Genomic DNA, 23087 nt, shown 5'->3' with positions numbered 1-23087 from the left:
AGTGCAAAAATGTCATTTTACATTATGTAACACATCCCATTTACCCTATTTACACTATGTCACAAATCCCATTTACTCCGCTATTTACACTATGTAACAAATCCCATTTACTCTGCTATTTACACTATGTAACAAATCCCATTTACTCCGCTATTTACACTATGTAACAAATCCCATTTACTCTGCTATTTACACTATGTAACAAATCCCATTTACTCCGCTATTTACACTCACACATCGTATTTCTATATTTTATGGCGAGGTGTAGGCAGCATGACCTTAACAAAGACGTCACAGACTGCCCCTGTTTGATGAGGTCGTAAAATGATTGACAATGCATCTGGCTCACTGGTTACACCTGTTATGTGCTTATTCAGAGTAATTCTGTACCGCACAATGTGATTGATATAACATCAAGTCCGTACCAGACCGCCAAACTGTTCTAGCGGCAGAGCCTTGTTTTTAGATTTCCACGATTTCCATTTGTCAGAGCTCGCTGCACGACGTGTTTGCAAGGATTAGAAGGAGCGTAGTGTTGCAATATACAAGTGCTTAGATGTATAAAAAAATACTGATTAATATTTATGTATCCACTTAAATGAATTGGTCTCAAAATTATGGACTGGTTATTGTACTAAGTTTCTCAATTGGACGGAACCCAGTCAACAGGAAACGAGACTGTTGTGTAATCAATGTTTTGACTTGTGTAACAAATCCCATTTATCCCTTTGCTTACGTGTCACAAACCCCTTTTACGGCGCTATTTACATAGCGGAAACGTCGAATTTACTGTAAGCATCAGTTTCAATTCCATTCGTGTTGCTTTCAGATTTCGGCGTGAACGCCATCTCCCCATTCAACTGCTCTGTGGGGACACTGGACCATAGACACAACGTCATCTTCACTGACGAACACGGGTACGTAGACACATGGTACAGCGCAGTGTGTGCACTGTGGTTGTCTACCGTCTTAAGTTAAAAACTAAAGTAAAGATATGAATGTGTGAAATGTGTAATGTCATTATGTACGTAATAGATAGAATACTAATACTGATGGAAATTCTCGCATATAGCACATACCTCGCCTAATACCCGAACTTATTGTCAAAGCGCTGCAATGAAGGATGGACAATACATGTATGCACAGTTCTGGTTCTACATCCACAATTGAAATCACTACTCCATAGTCTGTATTCCACATTCTGTTTTCTAATGGCCCAGGGTCGGTGGGTAGCCTAGTGGTTAAAGCGTTCGCTCGTCACGTCGAAGACCTGGGTTCGATTCCCCACATGGGTACAATGCGGGAAGCCTATTTCTGATGTCCCCCGCCGTGGTATTAATGGGATATTGCTAAAGCAGCGTAAAACTATGCTCACTCACTCACTCATTTACTCTAATGGCCCAAGTGGGTATGTTGTCTCGGTGTTACTATTCAGTTATATTGTTTGGCAGTCACAGACAGCGCCACGTATCGTTATATAGACCGACCTGTAATACTCGTGAAGGTCCTGGTTAGAATTTTGATCTCCAGTAACCCATGCTTGTCGTAAGAGGCGACTAACGGAATTGGGTGGTCGGGCTCGCTGACTTGGTTGACACATGTCATCGGTACCCAATTGCGCAGATCGATGTTCATGCTGTTGATCACTGGATTATCTGGTCCAGACTCGATTATTTACAGACCGCCGCCCTATAGCTGGAATATTGCTGAGTGCGGCGTAAAACTAAACTCATTCACACTCCGACCTCTAAATGTTACCTTGCGTTCGCATGACGTTCGCTAGGACTCATTCAGACACATCAATGCCTACCAAAACGTCGACTAACACTGCACGGGGCCACTGGCGATTCCCCAAGTTTCTATGCTCTAAACTCATTTGAGGTCTGGCTGGAAAGTTTTGACTTGTTCATGTTGGTGTCGAACTTGAACTCCGGTGATCTGGCGCAAGTAAACAATCATTTGATTAGCTGTTTGTGCTTCATTTCTAGAAGCCTGGTTTCTGATGAACTGATCTTTGACTTGTCTTATTCACCTTCCGGTGCTGGTGGTGACCGCCTAAAAGATTTTCGTAAGCAGAAGCCTGTTCAAAAATCACCATATCGCAAAATGGGACACATTACAAATTGGCGAATTCTCGCAGTGTTCTTCTCGTTTGAAACATACCAATAGACCTGTAGACAATGAACGTCAAATGTGATCCTTAATTCTGCATTAATCCATCACATCAAGAATGACACCCAGCCCCACCCCTCCACACAGACGCCACCTTATCCCCTACTCTCTCCCCTCCTCGAGCTGTAAACTGTAGTTTGTTCTTTTGCGTTTTGTATCTTATGATGACTTCTTTTACCGTTTGATACCTTGAATCCAGATGTTCCACCAGAGATGCCCAAATCATCTTCCTGAACAATGACGTCACTACCTGGCGCAGCGAGATTTTCGAAACATTCGCCTTTCCCGGTAATGATAAGCTGTACTTCCGGTGCCAGTACCACGTGTGCTTCACAGAGGAACAGAAATACTGCAGGGATGTAAGTACAGCTAATCTTAAAGCTGAAATATGTGACATTAGTAATCAGCAATTGGAATTAGCCATTCAAGTTAACTGCGTGCATATTTCACTGTATGGGTACTTCTATCTGCAAATCCCGGACCGATATTTAAAGGTCGTCTCTTAGTTTTCATCCGTTTTTCATACATATTCATAGAATCATGTGTTGTCGAACGGTGACGTATTCAAATCTTAAACAAGTGGTTGATGAAATGTTATTCGTTTTGACTGCAACAGATGTGTCGTCTCTCCAAGGAAAAGAACTCCAGACACCTTCACCGGAGAAGTCTGTTCTCCACTCACAGAGATGAAGGGCTAGCAGAAAAGCTGACGACCTTGGAAATTGTGTAATTGAAGTGTTTATTTATCCGTGTTCCTATAATACCACGTTGTCTCCAAAACTGCAATAAATCATATTCTGGATCACAACATCTTGTCTTGTCTCTAAATCATGAATTGGGAAATCAGATTTCAAATCACGCTATCATAATCATCTCTAGCTAGATCAGCTTGTTTGACGGCTGTATCAACGAGGTACATCTTTCTCTTCCACTTACTGAAGGCATTCTGAAATCACGAAATGTCCAGATATACGTTACACATTGCAGAGTTGCTGTAACTGCAATATTCAAAGTATGTGTAACACTACATATTTAGTAGACCTGGTTAGAATAGGTCTTCAGTAACCCATGCTCGTAGTAAGGGGCGACTAACGGGATCGGGTGGTCAGGCTCGCTGACTTGGTTGACACACGTCGTCATGTGATCGATGCACCCTCTATTGATCTCTGTAGTGTTTACAGAACGCCGCAATATAGCTGGAATATTGCTGAGTGCAGCGTTAAACGACAAACAAAAACACCCAAAACATCGTATGTAGGGCTTGCGGTTTTGAAGGTTAGTAAAGCTTTGTACATTCAAAACCTACAATGAGGGTTAAATTTACAACCAACCTAGCTTTACGTTACAGAATGTATATCTCCTAAACCCAACTTTCACATAAACCCTTTTCAATATCAGAAGTAGAAGTGGAGGTACAACTCAGTTATCATCACGAGTAGGGATACAGCTGTTCAAGGTGACGGGTCATTGACACGTGCAGATAAACAGGGATTCACCACTAGCCCGCATGGACAAATTAAGGAAATGCTTCTTTCCTTACATTTGTTAATGAACGTGATGGGCATAGGTGTAGTCACATATCTATCTTCAGAGGTTCGGGAAAAGTTGTCAAAAATAAAAGCAAATGTCATCTGGTGCTTTCTGAAAAAAACAGTATTTGAAATGCTGGATTTCCTCATTGAAAATACCTACGCACAGTTTGACATTAATATTGACATACTGGGTATGCATCCACAAAGGTGTATGACAAAACTCATTTCTAACAGTCACCTTTCCCTTCATGTCGTACAATATTCTTATACCCCAACATTCTGTGTTTAACAACGTTATAGGTAATTCGGGCGCTCTTTTTATCAATATTTTAGAGAGGGCCATACGAATCTTGCCCAAACGTTGTTTTATCCATATTCAGAATGATGGGCAGTGATGGGAAGACCAAACGTTACACTTTGACTCACGAGAAACATAATACTAAATCTCACGAGAAACATAAAACTAAATCTCACGAGAAACATAAAACTAAATCTCACGAGAAACATAAAACTAAATCTCACGAGAAACATAATACTAAATCTCACGAGAAACATAAAACTAAATCTCACGAGAAACATAATACTAAATCTCACGAGAAACATCAAACTAAATCTCACGAGAAACATAAAACTAAATCTCACGAGAAACATAATACTAAATCTCACGAGAAACATAAAACTAAAACGAGAAACATAAAACTAAACTCTCACGAGAAACATAAAACTAAATCTCACGAGAAACATAAAACTAAATCTCACGAGAAACATAATACTAAATCTCACGAGACTAAATCTCACGAGAAACATCACGAGAAAATACTAAATCTCACGAGAAACATAATACTAAATCTCACGAGAAACATAATACTAAATCTCACGAGAAACATAAAACTAAATCTCACGAGAAACATAAAACTAAATCTCACGAGAAACATAAACTAAATCTCACGAGAAACATAATACTAAATCTCACGAGAAACATAATACTAAATATCTTGCTCATCACTACCTGCTGTCTAATATCTCACCGAACCCCGATTGCTGTAACTAGCTTACAAAACCCCACCCGCCCACCCACCCACCCACCTTCCCAGTTCTCAGTACCACCTTATCGGTATCCCGGCGTCCCCCTCCTTTCTTCGTGTTCTCTACATATCTTATCACGTGAATGTGACCTCCATCTCTCTGTCTGGCCTCACTGGATGGTGTAAGGTATCGTCAACAAACATGGCAATAGGCAATGTGGGGATGTTGCTGTTGATGTTGGCGATGTTCCTTGTCTCCGTGGATGCAGATGGGGAGGATACATCGGGTAAGTGAAACCTAAAACGCAGCGTAAAACCATACATATTATATGAGAGGACTTAGATATGCCTATATTCAGATAGATGGTAAATAATTCGTTTCCAATTGTGTTTTATAATGCATTGTACAGAATTGATCTTCACTAACCCATAATTGTCGTAAGAGGCTACTAACGGAATCGGGTGGTCAGGCTCACTGACTTGGTTGACACATGTCATATTATCCCAGTCGTGTAGATCAATACTCATGCTGTTGATCACTGTATTGTCTGGCCCAGAGTCGATTATTTAAAACCGTCGCCATAGAGCTGGAATATTGCTGAGTGCGACGGTGAACAATATAGTGTACAAACCAATATTGCGTTTTACACTAAACTGTAGTTATAAGCAAAAGTCAGGGGTTAGTGAGTATAGACATCGTTCTTTACAGAGAGAGGAAGAGATACAGCCAAGTAATGACTCTTTGCATTATGGTGTCTGCTTGTCACTTCCATTGTTAACATTGTACGGTCGCTTCGTTACCTCACGATTGCAATATATACTGACATGATCAAAGCGACAATTTAAAAGCGACAATTCAAGCCATTGTTTTCTAGTCATACTGACGATATTCCTCCTGCCAATCTGGGTTCTACAGGCACGAGTCACATTGTCTTGAAGGTTAATACACGTAATGCCCTGACATGAATACATCTCTGCCTGGGTAGTATTACCATCTGACCACAATAAGTGAAACCGAATAGCCAAGACATCAGTGTATTGTTAACGAGGAACAGAGGACCTCGCAGTACTAATTAGACGATGCCAGAACAAAAAAACGACACCAAAATGCATTGCTTGTACAGCAACTATCTACTAGAATCAGACTGTTTTATTGAACACTTCTCTCTATACAATTAACATCAATTTCGGTAAAAACGCGTGTGCTATAGACCATTTCAACGTTGACATCAAGAATGAGTGAGTGAGTGAGTGATATCGTTATAAATCGGTTATGATAATGTTCATATTGACGCCACAAATTGTTTAACAAAAAACTATACTAATATAGGAACATGAACTACTGTTGACATGAATGAATGTATACTCTCCCAAAAAAGAAACGCATCATGAAAATAGCAATTTCATGTAGCAATGAATTAAAACGTGATTCATTTTACAAAAGGTTTTGCTCTGTTTATGAGTCCTATGGTGTTTATGTTTTGAAACATCACAACAAAACGCACCATCCGTAAAATACCCGTATTTAACAGCATGATTTTCAATATCGGCGTGTAGTGTCACAGAATACACAATTCACATGCAATGCACGTGAAAGTTTGGGATCAGATAGTCTCAATGATGGGTATAAAAGGTTGATCGCTGTCTGTCCATTATTCACTGTATTTGGAATATTGCTGACGAACGCAAAATGCCACGTCTAAGTGAAGCCAACCGTCATATCGCCATTGGTTTGCTTGAAGCTGGCCAGTCTCAACGTGCAGTTGCCCGACGCATGAATGTTCACCAAAGCACCATTTCACGGCTCTGGGAGAGATATCGCCGTCAGAATTCGGTAGCAGATGCCCCTCGTAGTGGGCGACATTGAGCGACCACTGCATGGTAGGGTACTGCATGGTCTACATCCGGGTACATAGAGGTTTCCCCGCATACAAAATTTTAGATGCATTCGCACATGAATGATACTGCATGGTCTACATCCGGGTACATCACCTGCGTCATCAAACAGCTACGGCGACCAGTACCGCTCCACAAATATCCGGATTGAGGAGGATTTCTGCACAGACCGTCAGGAACAGGTTGAGAGAGGCTGGTTTACGTGCCAGAAGACCTTATTTTGGCCCTGTGCTTCGACAACAACATCGTCGACATAGAGTTCAACGGTGCACCAACGTTCAGGCCTGGAACCTACCGAATTGGCGTAGAATCTGGTTCAGTGATGAATCACGATTTCTATTGGAACGACGCGATGGAAGAATGCGGGTGTACAGACGTCGACGTGAACGTTCCCCAGGTGGACAGATTCGGCCGGGGCAGTGTTAGGATGTGGGGAGCGATCACCTGCCGTAGGAGAAGTGATTTGGTGATGATCCAGGGCAACCTGACAGCTCAACGGTACTGTGACGAAATCCTACGCCCACACCTCCTTCCAATCTTTGATCGCCAGAGGGAGTTGTTTCAACAGGACAATGCCAGGCCCCACACAGCACGTCACACTATAGACTTCTTCTAGAACCACAACATCAATGTGCTCCCCTGGCCCTCAAGATCACCGGACTTAAACCCGATCGAACATCTGTGGGATGCCCTGGACAGACGGGTGCGACGCCGTAACCCTCAGCCCCAGACACTTCAGCAACACGCACAGGCACTACAGGCAGAGTGGGCTGCGATTGGGCAACACGAGATTCTGAGACTTATTCGTTCGATGCCGAGGCGATGCCGTGCAGTTCTGGATGCCCACCGTAATCACACGACTTCAGCGCCACCACGCGTCTCCATGTGACACTCAAACTGACTTTCCTCGAGTTGGTGCCAAAGACGGATAAGTCTGCATTCCCAGTGTGCAGTTTCGCTATATTTCATTGACTCATAAAGCCTACAAGATGTTTCAAAATAGACATAAAAATACAGTTTTTTGGGAGAGTATATTTAATGAAACAGTTATCATTCATGTGCGAATGCATCTAAAATTTTGTATGCGGGGAAACCTCTATATGAAATAACAGTATCCAATTCACAACTGCATCAGTGTCATCAAATGCTACTTTGTTTGACAATATTATATTTTTCTTAGTGCAGAGGTATTTCAGTGTAATCCGACATGCAGAATATCAGTTAAAGTAAGTTTCATGTACCGGCATACAGTAACGTAGCCTTCTGGGTTGTTCTAGCTTGATAACGGTGTAGGAATCTACACCCAAAACGTCGCTCTGTGCAATGAGGTTGTCATCCATAGAATGCATATATTTTGGATGCATTCTAATCAATTTCATAAACCGTTGATACCTGTACGTTTGTTTGTATAACACACCTCTTGTATTTGCCCATCCACTCCAATCATGTAGAAAATCAGTCATTCCTTCCTCTCTCACATACACACATACCTATACCAAACACACATACACTCACCTCGCATACACACATAACTACACGACACACACATACACTCACCTCATATACACACATACCTAAACCACACACACACACGTACACTCACTTCACATACACACATAACTACACGACACACACATACGCCCACCTCATATACACACATAACTACACCACACACACATACACTCATCTCACACACCTACGCCATACACACATACACTCACCTGGTGTTAGTAGCTACACCGCTCATATTATATTAAAGAAGTTGTATATCCATTGAACTCTCCTCGTTGTCCATAACACCAACTTCTAAATGCAACTCAAGGAAGTTAATTCAATTACACCTACTTATGACAATGTTGGGGATTTCAGAAAGGTTCAAGTGTCCAGAAGGATGGATGCTGAAACTTCAGTCTTGCTACAAGTTGGGCTCGACCCAGATGATATTCTCTGACGCCAAAAGTGAGTGTCGTCAGTTGGGGTCCAGACTCAGAGTTATTACCAACGAAGATGAGAACCTACTCTTCACAGGTATATATGACCAACCTCCTTAACAATGATAATGATATGACCACTCATATAGCGCTGAACTCAGCAGCGACATGCTCTAAGGGCATACAGCGCGATATTCATTATTATCTCGGATAACTCAAGCTGCCTGTGAGGCGCTAGAAGTTTAATAGTCATATAACTTATCCCATCGGGTAGCCATTTTTATGAACTCCACGCCGCAAGGACATGCTCCAAGGGCATACAACATGATGTCCATTATTACCTCGGATAACCCAAGCTGCCTGTTAGGGGCAAGAAGGTTAATAGTCATATAACTTATCCCGTCGGGTATCCATTTTCTGCTGGGTGAACATAGACAATTTTGAACAAATTCGCGGACTTCGGCTCTCAGGAGAATTGTGGAAATTGTTTTACAACTAACAAATAATATATAAATTCGGCATGACTATCAAAATCTGAGCTTTGGCTACAAGGACTGACTGCCCGTTATTGATTATGAACAAATACAGTAATCAAGCTTTACGTATCAAGGAGGATTTTTGTTCTGAATCGATGTGTTTGCAGATGAAGTGAAGTGTAAAGGTACGACAAGCTGCAAGAGTAAAAATCAAAGTAAATATATCCTTGTAACAAGTAAAGATTCTTTACCAGTGTCTGTCACTGTGCTTGCGTTTTGCTAACATACTGCCTCGTATATGTCAGACATGGCCAACACAAGAGGTATACACTGGCTCGGAATCCGACGATCCTATAGCGGGAGTTGGACATATGAGACAGACGGAACAGAGAAAGTAAGTGAATGCTTTATTTCGAATTAGCCGTGATTACATATCCGGGGGTAAGCATCTCGTTTTCGTTAACAATGAATTTATTTCCAGTACCTCTCGTACACGAACTTCGAAGATAGCAGCAGGTACAGTTATAACTTTGGAATTACCTGTGCAGTGTGGAAATCACGAACAAAGAAATGGTCGATTGAGTCTTGCACGAACCGTCAACTATTCATCTGTCAGAAGCCTTCAGGTGAGTGAACTCGATTGTCATCATTACCCCTTACAGTCCGTTTGAGTCAGAAACGGACCGATGAATTGCAAATTGTATCATTGTACAAAATTGCCACATAAATATAAATAGTACACATGTTTATCATTTACTAATACACAACAGCTTTCTTATATTTAAAAATTTGTGTGATTTTGACACGACCCCTACCTGCTTCGCATCACCCTCACAATGTTCGTGTTCCAGAACATTTGTCAGTACCTTGTTGATACTCCTAAAGCTTTGGCTGCCCGCTTACGGAATTTATTAATGGCATAAAATGGTTTGCCCCTTTCGGCTTCAACACGGAAAAAATCGTACACTTAAATCATCAACTGTTTCACGTCAGCATTCAACTTCATTTTTCATCAGGCATGTGTATCCCGTGCACGACGAGATAGTGGCTGTTCCGTTTCTGCGGTTTCACCCCGCCGCGACAGATAACAACTTTTGCGTTTTCAATGATGATAGTTTCTTTAACAACTTTTTTGGTGGAGTCCGGAAAATTTTCAAATGTAAGAAAGCTGTTGGGTATTAGTAAATGATAAACATGTGTACTATTTATATTTATGTGGCAATTTTGTACAATGATACAATTTGCAATTCATCGGTCCGTTTCTGACTCAAACGGACTGTAACTGTTGATCCGAAGTCTCGTTTCTGATTCTAACCAAAAATAATTCCAGACTGTTTCCCTGGTCGTTTTGGAGAGAACTGCACCAACCAGTGCCACTGTAGTGGGGACGTCTGCAACACCACTTCCGGTCTCTGCAAATATGGCTGCCAGATAGGCTGGAAGGGGGAGACTTGCGATACAGGTATGTCTAACTGAAATAAAGTTTCGATTTCGTTTGAGTTTTTCAGTTGAAAGTAGATACCAGCGTAGATCGGAAAAACCGTGTTGTTAATGTTAAAACAAAGGCACATATATATAACACGAAGCTCGTGTGTATATGTGCGTGGGGCGGTGGGGAAGCCTAGTGGTTAAAGCGTTGGCTCGTCACGCCGAAGACCCGGGTTCGAATCCCCACTTGGGTACAATGTGTGAAGCCCATTTCTGGTGTCCCCCACAGTGATGTTGCTGGAATATTGCTAAAATCGGCGTAAAACCAAACTCAGTCAGTCAGTCAGTATATGTACGTGCGTGCTTCATGCCATACACTTTTATCATTCGATGGACAGACAGACAAATATTTATTCAGTATAAAGGCCACTGTTCCAAAATACAATCATATTGACATATAAATTCTGCGCGTTGTACAAAATACATTATAAAACCATGAAAAATGTATAAAAAATTACTTATTACTACTATCAATAATTTGCTGGACCTTTAATTTAAGGAAATCTTTCCGAACTGACTGAAGTATTGAGCTGATATTAAGTTAACAAATGTAGTATCAGAATTACATGTGGATATGCCCAGTATATTATGCCGTAACTGATGATATTGTTCACAGATTAATAATATACGTTCTTCATTCTCAATGTAATACTTCCCTTGTCTTAAACAATACTGGCACAACCTATCTCCATACAATGTAGAGGAGTATCTTCCATTATTTACAGCTATTCTAAAGTAACTACATCTAAATCTGGCTAAAACAACCTTAAACTGTAATGGTAAGGATGACGTAAGATGTGTTTCAACTTGTAAAAGAGAATTAAACTGTTTGTATAAAACAAAATGTGACAAAGTATCAACTTGCATATGCCATTCCTGCTTAAGGTTATCAGCTAATCTCTGACGGAAGGTACAAATAAACATCTCAACATAACCCACTTCCTGAGATACCCATACAAATCCAAATCTTTATTTGAAGAGAGTATTCTTAATATGACTAGCCCAAGTGATTCTACCTCCCTGCATCTAATGATAGAAGCATCCTGTAACACTGATAAGGTAGACGAGATTGGTCCATATACAATAATTTACACCAATATTTGACAGCCCTTGTCATATAAGATAACTGCAGAGGCATCCTGCCACACTCGCCCAGAGCCATTACATTACAAGTATTCTTTTGTACCTTCAATATCATTTTACTAGTGTTGGGAATTGGTTGAAATATCACAATTGATGATTGCTTCATTACCAACGAACAATCATCGAAAAAAATTGGTCAGCGTCATTTTTCAGATTTTCCTATCCACGTCGCTACTGCATATGTATAACATGATGCAACTTGCTACTTTAAAGTGTTGACTAATATATCATGAACATAAACTTCCCGGAGTCTTCAAAAAATATATTCAGTCATGGCTTTTCAGTTGGAGAAGTGAGTTTTCTAAGAATTAAACACGTTTTCAGGCCTTGACAACTTCTACGATATGTTCCATTGTCAAGTATTTCAAAGACTAAAACAGTAGTTCCAAAATCGTTTCTGTTCGATTATGAGCAAATGTGATCGATTGCTTGGTCGTTTGGTCACTTCGACCAATCTTCGATTATTTCAATTAATCGGAACACCACTACCTTTTACACATCTTAATCTGAACACTTTCAATAGTTTTACAAAAGGAAGTACCCCATATTTCTGCTCCATTCCACAAAATTGGTTTCACAATAGTATCAAATACTTTTAAAAAATATTTACATGATAATGAGCCAAACTTATAATTCGATGGGTGGTTAAAGAATCCAAGGCTTAGTACCTGCGTCGAACTGTATGTACTGATGTGTTTTTCAGAAAAACAGAAAGCCGAAGGTAAGTTTATTTGGCTTTTAAGTTCAATTTAGTGACATAATGTATTTGAGCTGATAATTATTTGAGGCACAATTATGAAAGCAAATTGTACAATAAAAATTATCATGATATTAATTTTGTGGGATTTATGCCAGTAAGCTTACAGTTAAATTACGGACGCGTTTTGATCAGACCATATACTAGTAACGAAAATGACATATGATAATTTAAATGTATTTCAGCCAAGTTCTACTGCTTCAAGATCCAAGGACGTAATGTGATGATGTTTCGTGTAGATCAAAAGGGGACGATCTACCGGGATGTTTCTGCCATAGATGAGCATGGGAACACTGTCGACAATTGTACCCGAACCGATTTTGACTATTTCGAAGCTGGCCGTACGGGGACGCTGAAGGTGATGCAAGCTGCGAATAGCAGTTTCATTCCTGATTGTAGAGGAACCAAGGTACAGTATGGGTATACGTCAAGGTCCTTGTATGACATTTTCAAATGATGAAATACGTTCTACGTAATAAAAGGACTAAACAATTTACTTTTACACTGTGTCGGAGCAACTATGCAAAGTGTCATTCTTGACAACACTGCCAAACATGCTCTTGATCGATCTTTACGATATGTTTTGGATTTTGGGACAGATTAATGTTGTTCAGACTCTAAACATTCTTTTGAACATCTGCCTAGATTTAGCATTATGTTTATGACGGGTGCCACCGGTGGGGCGGGATACGCTCACCTTTTCGCGAACACCTGGTAGCATCACTATTTCATACCGATTCATAAACACATGCTCTCACTGTCATCGTATCGCATGGTGACAATCACTGGATTGTCTGGTCCAGACTCGATTGCTTACAAACAACATCGTACAGCTGTAATACTGCTGAAACTAATACATACTCATGATTTAGTCAGAATTATACAATCAATTTTGCTTTAGCAGATATTTCTTAGGATGTGGAAAGGGTGTTGTCGCTCTTTTTCAACATTATTATAAAATGTTTACAAGCCACATGTTTAGACCTGTGTTTGAGCATTGAAGCACATCTTTATAGGGCATTGCGCCATACCTTTGGTGCTTCTAAGTTGGTATTTTCACTGATGTCTTTTTGTTCCGCAGCATGTCAATATTCAGAAACAAATGGTGACTATTATTGTGTATGAGGATTTTTTCTATTTTCAATTGATGTAATTTGTGCTGCGGCGAAGCAGATACTAGTTATCATAAATCAATTCTTCATTCATGTGGTCAACTACGAATATTCTCGAGGTAATCGTATTTGATCGCATCAGGGCGGATACAGCTTTTTGAGAAAGGGGGGGTTGGGGGTGCACACTTCATTTTCACGAGAGTTTCAATGGTCATTTAATAAACTTTTAGGACAAAAAGGGGGGATGCGCAGCTCTGTGCACGCGCGCGCGCAAACACACACACACACACACACGCACACACACACGCACGCACACACACACACCTCTGGATCCGCCTACGCGCATCAAGCATTCAGAAGTAAGGTATGAGCAAACACAGATTGTCACACATACACAAATACATGCGTTTATGTTGTAGCTGTCGAGTGAGGTTCACTCATGGAAGTTCAGATTCAAGGAGTATCCAGGTACTTCATCTGCCTATGAATCCATGTTTGAGGTGAAGTGCGACTTCACTAAAGCCAGAACCTTGGAGAGTGATACCACCTCCAACACTGACAAGTACGTGTATAAGTATGAGATGAAAAGGGCAAAATACGAGGGGCCATCAAAACGTTTTCAGCCTAAAATACTTCTGATATGTGCATGATAAAAATAACCGTATGATACTGAAGAAATAGAGATTGATACAGGATCAAGTGTGTGATATGACTTATTCGAAACGAGTGTGAAATTATGTATTGTCCAAGCGAGGGCGAGGGCAAAATGGTACATAAGTTTGTACGAGTTTCGTGCAAGCCATGACACACTTGCTCGAGTGTAATAATTTCTTTATTATCCATTTTATTCATGTACATTTGTGCAGTAAAACACGATAAGCAAGTGTGACGGCCATCTTCATTGACGTCACGTTCAATTGTTTAATGACGTCACAGACGACGAAACACAGAAACAATTGTTGCTTTTCAAACGTGATATGTGCACATGTGATATATATATATATGACACTGGTTATGTTTCGCCACATGGGTAATAAAGGTTTATATCATTCACACGGGGTACTCGAACCACAGGGGCGTGTCACGCTTAGAAACAGCGTTAGAAAGACATATAGGTATATAGACCCTACCCTAAAACTATATAAAAGGAGGCGTGTCACGCTTAGAAACAGCGTTAGAAAGACATATAGGTATATAGACCCTACCCTAGTAATATATAAAAGGAAAGGGATGTAACGACGGAACCACCCCCTACTCGATCAAAGTTAGATTTCACCACGTAAACTATTTTTAAGGCCCCGTCGAGGCCTACGGATAGAAAGCGAGATAATTTCCCTACAAAATGAGGTATAAATGGTCACAATCGGATCATTATTTCAAACGTTATACGCCACGACTCACCGAAAACAGCTACCTCCGCAATTCCAAGCCAAAATCATGGATCACCCAAGACAGCGAAAACTCACCTTTTAAATTCGTTTATTAATTCCAGCCACGTTGACAGCACCTATGTGGGGCTAAATTCGATCGACAGGGGCATTCCACGGGTCTGAAATTTTATTGCAACATCTACAAATCATTTCCTCGACAGTAAGCAGGCATTTTCTCCAAAACCATGGGCAATCATACTCACTTGTCGGCCATAGATGGCCTTGACATTCAAGTGACCTGAGCAGTAAATTGGTAAGAATAATTTTAGAGATTAAATATGTAAATATAATTTCCTAAATCAATATCGAATGCATTTGTACAACCTCTAAAATTATTCTTAACAATTTACTGTTCCGTACATCATCCAAAATAGAAGGAATATTGCAAAGTTCATATTTCGCGCCCATTAGCAAACAGTCAAAATTCTACAGTATATTTTTTTCTCCACCAATCGGATGGCCCAATTCAGTTTCTGCGGATCCGCGCAGATCACTTGAATGTCAAGGCCATCTATGGCCGACAAGTGAGTATGATTGCCCATGGTTTTGGAGAAAATGCCTGCTTACTGTCGAGGAAATGATTTTTAGATGATGCAATAAAATTTCAGACCCGTGGAATGCCCCTGTCGATCGAATCTAGCCCCACATAGGTGCTGTCAACGTGGCTGGAATTAATAAACGAATTTAAAAGGTGAGTTTTCGCTGTCTTGGGTGATCCATGATTTTGGCTTGGAATTGCGGAGGTAGCTGTTTTCGGTGAGTCGTGGCGTATAACTTTTGAAATAATGATCCGATTGTGACCATTTATAGCTCATTTTGTAGGGAAATTATCTCGCTTTCTATCCGTAGGCCTCGACGGGGCCTTAAAAATAGTTTACGTGGTGAAATCTAACTTTCATTGAGTAGGGGATGGTTTCGTCGTTACATCCCTTGCCTTTTATATAGTACTAGGGTAGGGTCTATATACCTATATGTCTTTCTAACGCTGTTTCTAAGCGTGGCACGCCCCTGTGACTCGAACTGCTGTCAATCGCTCTTCAATGTGCTTTGCCGGGTGGCCTCCGAGGACCAAGAACTTTATGACTGCTCTATACTCGAGCTAATCCGTTTCTGCCGTTCCATATGGGTACATGTGATCAGATGTCATGTGACCGGAAACTAGTGACATCTGCATGTCAATATTACGTTTATGTAAATGATATAAACCATTCTTGAATATCATACAATTATTTTTTGTCATGCACATATCAGAAGTATTTTAGGCCCAAAACATTTTGATAGCACGCACGCACGCACGCACGCACGCACGCACACACACACACACACACACACACCTGGCGTCATTAAAGAAGGGTCAAGCTGTTGGTAACACTATTTCTTAAAAGTTGTAAAATCTTTTTCGTGTGCAATATATACACCTGGATGTTTTACAAACTTTCTTAGCAGTATGGAAAAACACATCAGGCCTTTGAAATGTCCTTATCACGTTCTTTAACGTCCGATACATTCTGTTACAATGGAACATTTTTTATTCAAATTGTCAATATGGAAATCTACCTGCCACTTAATGTCAACCATTTGCACGTGCAAGTCGCTCTATCCATGGAAAGTGGAGGACAATACACATGCATTGATGCTTTTTCACTGTCGTTCACTGTTCAGTTACCCGTTTGTAATCGCAGCTTAAAATGAGACCTTTTTTTACACTTGCTGACAGGGGTGAGGCTATAGGCCTTTTGGAATCTGGTCAAACTCAGCGGCAGGTTGCTGTCCGCTTTAATGTTAGTCAGAGTGCTATTGGTAGACTGTGGCAGAGATTTCAAGCCAATGGGTCCGTGGAATATGCACGTGGACCAGGTCGCCCCAGAGTCAGAACAGTCAGAGATGATGGGCACATGATTAACAATGCGTTACGAAACAGATTCTTTAACGCAGCAGGTCTTCAGACAGAACACTTTAAGGTTAACAATGTAAGGATATCCAGGAGCACCGTTCGTTCGTTTAAGGGCAGCCGGACTCCGCTGTAGGCAACCTGCACTTCGTAAACCACTAACACCACGTAACAAGCAGGCGCGTTTGAGATGGAGAAGACATCATGACATCATGACACCTGGAATCAACCTTAATGGTCTCGTGTGCGCTTCACAGATGAAAGCAGATTCAATAATTCCTTCCATGATGGTCGGCAGAGGATTTAATGTCGCAATGGAGAGCGAATCACAGATGCAACAACTGTGGCCACGCATAACCGATTGGTGGGGGGGGTTGGGGGATCATGGTTTGGGCAGGGATAACTCCTACCGGACGTACTCCACTGCACGTGGTCAACGGTAATCTTACCCGACTGCGTCATCGGGACGAGTTTCTGCCTACTATAGCAGTACCATTCCTGCAAGCTATGCATGGCTGATATGGTCGACCCTATATGTACTGCAAGACGAAAACGCTAGGCCAGAATTGTTACGCTCGCCGGACCTCAACCCAATTGAACATGCCTGGGATAAACTCGGTCGACGTGTGTATACACGTCACCCAGCACCAGTAGATCTCCCAGGACTCCGCAGAGCTCTAGTAGAGGAATGGAATGTGATTCCGCAAGCTTTCTTTATGAACTTGATAAGGAGCATGAGAACAAGGTGCACCTGTGTCTTAGACGCGCGAGGAGGGTACACAAGATATTGACTCACATAGTGCTTCATGTTTGTCATTTTCATTTTGGGGGGTTGGTGTACACAAGTGATGTTTGCCAGATTTTGTCTGTATGTAACGATGTCACGTTTGTCAACACATAAAACATTATGATGGCACGCTTAATTCTAGTATTTCTGAGAAACTTTTCGTTACATGTGCTATATATCATTTGACCCTTTATTAATGACGTCTAGTATACATACATTCATACATACATACATACATACATACATACATACATACATACATACATACATACATACATACATACATACATACATACATACATACATACATACATACATACATACATACATACATACACACACATACATACATATATACATAGTACATACATACATGCATGCATACATACACACACATACACACACACACACACACACACACACACATACATACATACATACATACATACATACATCCATAAATACATACATACATACATACATACATACATACATACATACATACATACATACATACATACATACATACATACATAGTACATACATGCAAATACATACATATACATGTTCTTGCTTTGACCAGGCCTGCCAACAAGTTTGCAACTCTTACTGAGAGCACGTTGTCTGTGAGTCTGGACATCATCGACCCCGCCAATAACCTCCCTGTAACCACAGCAACCTTGGGTCAGCAAGTCCGCCTCCAGCTGAAGCTGAACAACGTGGACGGTATGAACAGACATTCAGAGTTATGCAATTATGACGAAACATAGTAGCGTTAGAGAACGAAGCACTTCTATGTCAGTAATCCTCGCTCACTAAATTGTCACGCACTCCAACAAAGAGAATATGTATTTAACTTAACAGGTCTTGTTCATATTTACAGTATGTCAGTTTCAGTTTAAACCTTGTTGGTTTCAGATTTCGGCGTGAACGCCATCTCCCCATTCAACTGCTCTGTGGGGACACTGGACCATAGACACAACGTCGTCTTCACCGACGAACACGGGTACGTAGACACATGGTACAGCGCAGTGTGTTCACTCTGAATGTCTTTCATCCCTAATGAGTAACGTGAAGCTAAAGTAGAAACTGAGGTTAATAGATGTCAGGGTCGTACCAAAATAAAAAACAGCCCGGGCTTACACATGATTGTTGCTAAAAAGGTTGGGCAAGCCCTCAATACTATCTAAATATGAAGCTTTGTAACCTATTGGGCTTACACGAAAAAAATGGCATAATTTTATAGCATAACTGCACTTTCATAATGCATGTCGTCTATACCCTAAAGTGCGCAGGCAGTGCGTCAATGGAAATGTATAAGAAGTATGTATTGTTTGTCAAATTTCCAATATTTTCTATATTTATATGTCTTTAATCTATAACTTTATGTTACCTTAGACACGATTCGGATTATCATTAATTGAGAAACATTCTATTAATATACTCTCCCAAAAAAGAAACGCATCATGAAAATAGCAATTTCATGTAGCAATGAATTGAAACGTGATTCATTTTACAAAAGGTTTTGCTCTGTTTATGAGTCCTATGGTGTTTATGTTTTGAAACATCACAACTAAACGCACCATCCGTAAAATACCCGTATTTAACAGCATGATTTTCAATTTCGGCGTGTAGTATCACAGAATACACAATTCACATGCAATGCACGTGAAAGTTGGGGATCAGATAGTCTCACATTCTCTTCCCACAGAGGTTACTTGTCATATCTTCCTACAAACCTCTGTTCTAATACGGCCATATTTCCCGGTTCTCGTAAAATCCCCTAGCGGCAAAAAATCGCAACACGAATTATCTCCCTTCTGTCTATCCAATCAGAACACGTGTAACATCGACTAATACACGCAAATATTGGGCCACAAATATCCCCCCTCTGCCGGGGACTTGTGTTGATGTGACAGACAAGGCATTTAATGGCTAGCTTATCCGTTGTCAACGAGGGCGAGGGAGACGCCATTGAAGCGCTATTACATGACTTAGTTCTGTCTAGAAGAAACGTTTGCGCATCGCGCAGGGGAAGAGGTACTAGTTTTCCCGAAGCATACGGAAATTACCGAGACCTTGCGAATGATCACTTTTGAAACAACGTCGCTGATTGCACAACTAAATCTGATTGCAACCAATCACGAATCCTGAACACTCGCACCACGAAAGGGCCGTATTAGAACAGAGGTTCGTTGGAAGATATGACAAGTAACCTCTGTGGGAAGAGAATGATAGTCTCAATGAAGGGTATAAAAGGTTGATTGCTGTCTGTCGATTATTCACTGTATTTGGAATATTGTTGACGAACTCAAAATGCCACGTCTAAGTGAAGCCAACCGTCATATCGCCATTGGTTTGCTTGAAGCTGGCCAGTCTTAACGTGCAGTTGCCCGACGCATGAATGTTCACCAAAGCACCGTTTCACGGCTCTGGGAGAGATATCGCCGGCAGAATTCGGTAGCAGATGCCCCTCGTAGAGGGCGACCTCGAGCGACCACTGCGGCGCAGGATCGCTACATCCGGGTACATCACCTGCGTCATCGAACAGCTACGGCGACCAGTACAGCTCGAGAAATACCCGCCAGGAACAGGTTGAGAGAGGCTGGTTTACGTGCCAGAAGACCTTATTTTGGCCCTGTGCTTCGACAACAACAGCGTCGAAATCGAGTTCAATGGTGCACCAACGTTCAGGCCTGGAACCTACCAAATTGGCGTAGAATCTGGTTCAGTGATGAATCACGATTTCTATTGGAACGACTTCGATGGAAGAATGCGGGTGTACAGATGTCGACGTGAACGTTTCGCCGACGCTTGCGTTCCCCAGGTGGACAGATTCGGCTGGGGCAGTGTTATGATGTGGGGAGCGATCACCTGCCGTAGGAGAAGTGATTTGATGATGATCCAGGGCAACCTGACAGCTCAACGGTACTGTGACGAAATCCTACGCCCACACCTCCTTCCAATCATTGATCGCCAGAGGGGAGTTGTTTCAACAGGACAATGCCAGGCCCCACACAGCACGTCACACTAGAGACTTCCTCCAGAACCACAACATCAATGTGCTCCCCTGGCCCTCAAGATCACCGGACTTAAACCCGATCGAACATCTGTGGGATGCCCTGGACAGACGGGTGCGACGCCGTAACCCTCAGCCCCAGACACTTCAGCAACTCGCACAGGCACTACAGGCAGAGTGGGCTGCGATTGGGGAACACGAGATTCTGAGACTTTCTCGTTCGATGCCGAGGCGATGCCGTGCAGTTCTGGATGCCCACCGTGGTCACACGAGGTATTGACTTCACCGCCACCACACGTCTCCATGTGACACTCAGACTGACTTTCCTCGAGTTGGTGCCAAAGACGGATAAGTCTGCATTCCCAGTGTGCAATTTCGCTATATTACATTGACTCATAAAGCCTACAAGATGTTTCAAAATAGACATAAAAATACAGTTGAAATTCCTATATGCGTTTCTTTTTTGGGAGAGTACATGTATTAGCACACCGCTAACTTGTAAGGTATATTCCCGCACGAGTTGCCAACGGCAACATACTAACGGCAATACATCTAGAAACGATGATTTGTACGATATTTTCCGAAGGACGTAGATCTAGGGGAAGTAACTCCTCTACAGAGAAACAGATAAAGCGCTGACTGTGGAGATCTTCCGATTCAGATCAAAACATGCAGTAAACTATGTTAAAACAGAACGAAGACGCTTATATCGAACTAAAGTGAATATCGAACTAAAGTGTACATCGATCTGGCTTTTGGTCCCGATCACTTTTGCATGTTTTAGTCGAAATGTGTAATAGGAGCTACGTTTATAACGAACTAAATTTACTTGTCCCATTGACTTCGTTATAACCGTAGTTGTATTTTGTATATTCTATAACATGTCATATTACCTGTGCTATATTCTCGATATTCTGTACAGCTTGTGTACTGCTACATGTACTTATTCTCCTGTATATTGTACGTTATACTTTCCATATCGTGTTTTGTTTCATGAGGCAACCTACTTTAATGGGAACAGGGTTATGCAATTATGACGAAACTTAGTAGCGTTAGAGAACGAAGCACTTTCATGTCAGTAATCTTCGCTCGCTATCTTCCAACAAAAGGAGCCCGTGAAGATCCAGGTTAGAAATGATCTTCAGTAACCCATGCTTGTCGTAAGAGGCGAAAAACGGGATTGGGTGGTCAGGTTCGCTGACTTTGTTGACACATGTCATCGTATCCCCATTGCGGAGATCGATGCTCATGCTGTTGATCACTGGATTGTGTGGTCAAGAGTTGATTATTTACAGATCGTCGCCATATAGCTGGAATATTGCTGAGTGCGTCGTAAAACTAAACTCACTCATTACTTTAACGGAAGCTGTTTCGGCGGATAATCGATACTTATTGAACATGTTGTCAACGTTCATTGAAGCTCTACAGCTGTACATTGTCTTTTTTGTTTGTACTCTGATTTCTTGTACTCAGTATTTAGACTTTAATGTTCTGATTCATAAGAGGATTTATTTAAACTTTTGAGGGGCGGTGGGGTAGCCTAGTGGTTAAAGCGTTGGCTCGTCACGCCGAAGACCTGGGTTCGAATCCCCACATGGGTGCAATGTGTGAAGCCCATGTCTGGTGTCCCCCGCCGTGATGTTGCTGGAATATTGCTAAAAGCGGCGTAAAACCAAACTCAGTCAGTCAGTCAGTTAAACTTTTGACATGTCGAATCCAGATGTTCTCCTAGAGATGCCCAAATCATCTTCCTGAACAATGACGTCACTACATGGCGCAGCGAGATTTTCGAAACATTCGCCTTTTCCGGTTATAAAAAAACTGTACTTCCGGTGCCAGTACCACGTGTGCTTCACGGAGGATCAGGATTACTGCAGGGATGTAAGTACAGCTGATATTTGAACTGACATACGAGAGATTAATAATCGGGAATAATTAGCTATATACGTAAACTATTTTAATTTTGCATGTGGTTTAGTTTAGTTCTTTCTGTCCGTGAAATTTTATCTCTTAATTGCCGTGGGTCATGTCACAAGCTACTTGGGGCGGTGGGGTAGCCTAGTGGTAAAAGCGTTGGCTTGCCACGCCGAAGATCCGGGTTCGACTCCACACATGGGTACCCATTTTTAGTGTTCCCCGCCGTGATATTGCTGGAATATAGCTAAAAGCGGCGTAAAACCATACTTACTTACTCACTCGCAAGCTACCTTTCAGGTTCGACTGGTTAAAGTAAATTCAGCTTCATAGAATCATATTCGAGCTTACAACAGCTGAGTGGTATTTGTATCTTCAACAGATGTGTCGTCTCTCCACGAGGAACTCGAGACATCTCCACCGGAGAAGTTTGAGTGCCAAGCACGAGGATGAAAAGATACAGGAAATGCTAGCAACTCTGGACATTGAGTCTCCATAATGACAATGGTGAACC

General features: G+C 41.5%; 2 protein-coding genes and 1 long non-coding RNA gene across 3 annotated transcripts in view; 2 read left to right on the top strand and 1 right to left on the bottom strand.

Annotated features, from left to right (window-relative positions):
* The window catches only part of LOC124290861, a 14744-nt gene extending 11769 nt beyond the window's left edge, over positions 1-2975 (top strand). The window contains exons 10-12 of the mRNA XM_046727737.1: positions 830-917; positions 2372-2531; positions 2789-2975. Of these exons, the coding sequence (XP_046583693.1) occupies positions 830-917; positions 2372-2531; positions 2789-2902 (362 nt within the window). The 3' untranslated portion in view covers positions 2903-2975. The remainder of the gene's footprint in view (positions 1-829; positions 918-2371; positions 2532-2788) is intronic.
* LOC124291316 overlaps positions 1-11896 on the bottom strand; it is a 12378-nt gene extending 482 nt beyond the window's left edge. The window contains exons 1-2 of the long non-coding RNA XR_006902192.1: positions 11884-11896; positions 5790-5798 (exon numbers count right to left, since the gene is read on the bottom strand). This is a non-coding gene — a long non-coding RNA (uncharacterized LOC124291316). The remainder of the gene's footprint in view (positions 1-5789; positions 5799-11883) is intronic.
* LOC124291086 lies at positions 4882-23087 on the top strand. The gene is made up of 12 exons (XM_046728022.1): positions 4882-5016; positions 8495-8653; positions 9338-9426; positions 9514-9658; positions 10363-10494; positions 12367-12384; positions 12606-12829; positions 13952-14094; positions 18224-18366; positions 18559-18646; positions 22380-22540; positions 22956-23087. Exons 1-12 carry the CDS (start codon positions 4932-4934, stop codon positions 23024-23026), a joined length of 1458 nt encoding a protein of 485 aa, XP_046583978.1. The 5' UTR covers positions 4882-4931; the 3' UTR covers positions 23027-23087.

The sequence above is a fragment of the Haliotis rubra genome, unplaced genomic scaffold (genome assembly GCF_003918875.1).
Source record: "Haliotis rubra isolate DU_JTF1 unplaced genomic scaffold, ASM391887v1 Scf10, whole genome shotgun sequence".
Classification (NCBI taxonomy): domain Eukaryota; kingdom Metazoa; phylum Mollusca; class Gastropoda; order Lepetellida; family Haliotidae; genus Haliotis; species Haliotis rubra.
Note: the sequence above shows the minus strand (reverse complement) of the source record. Positions and strands in the feature narration are given on the sequence as shown.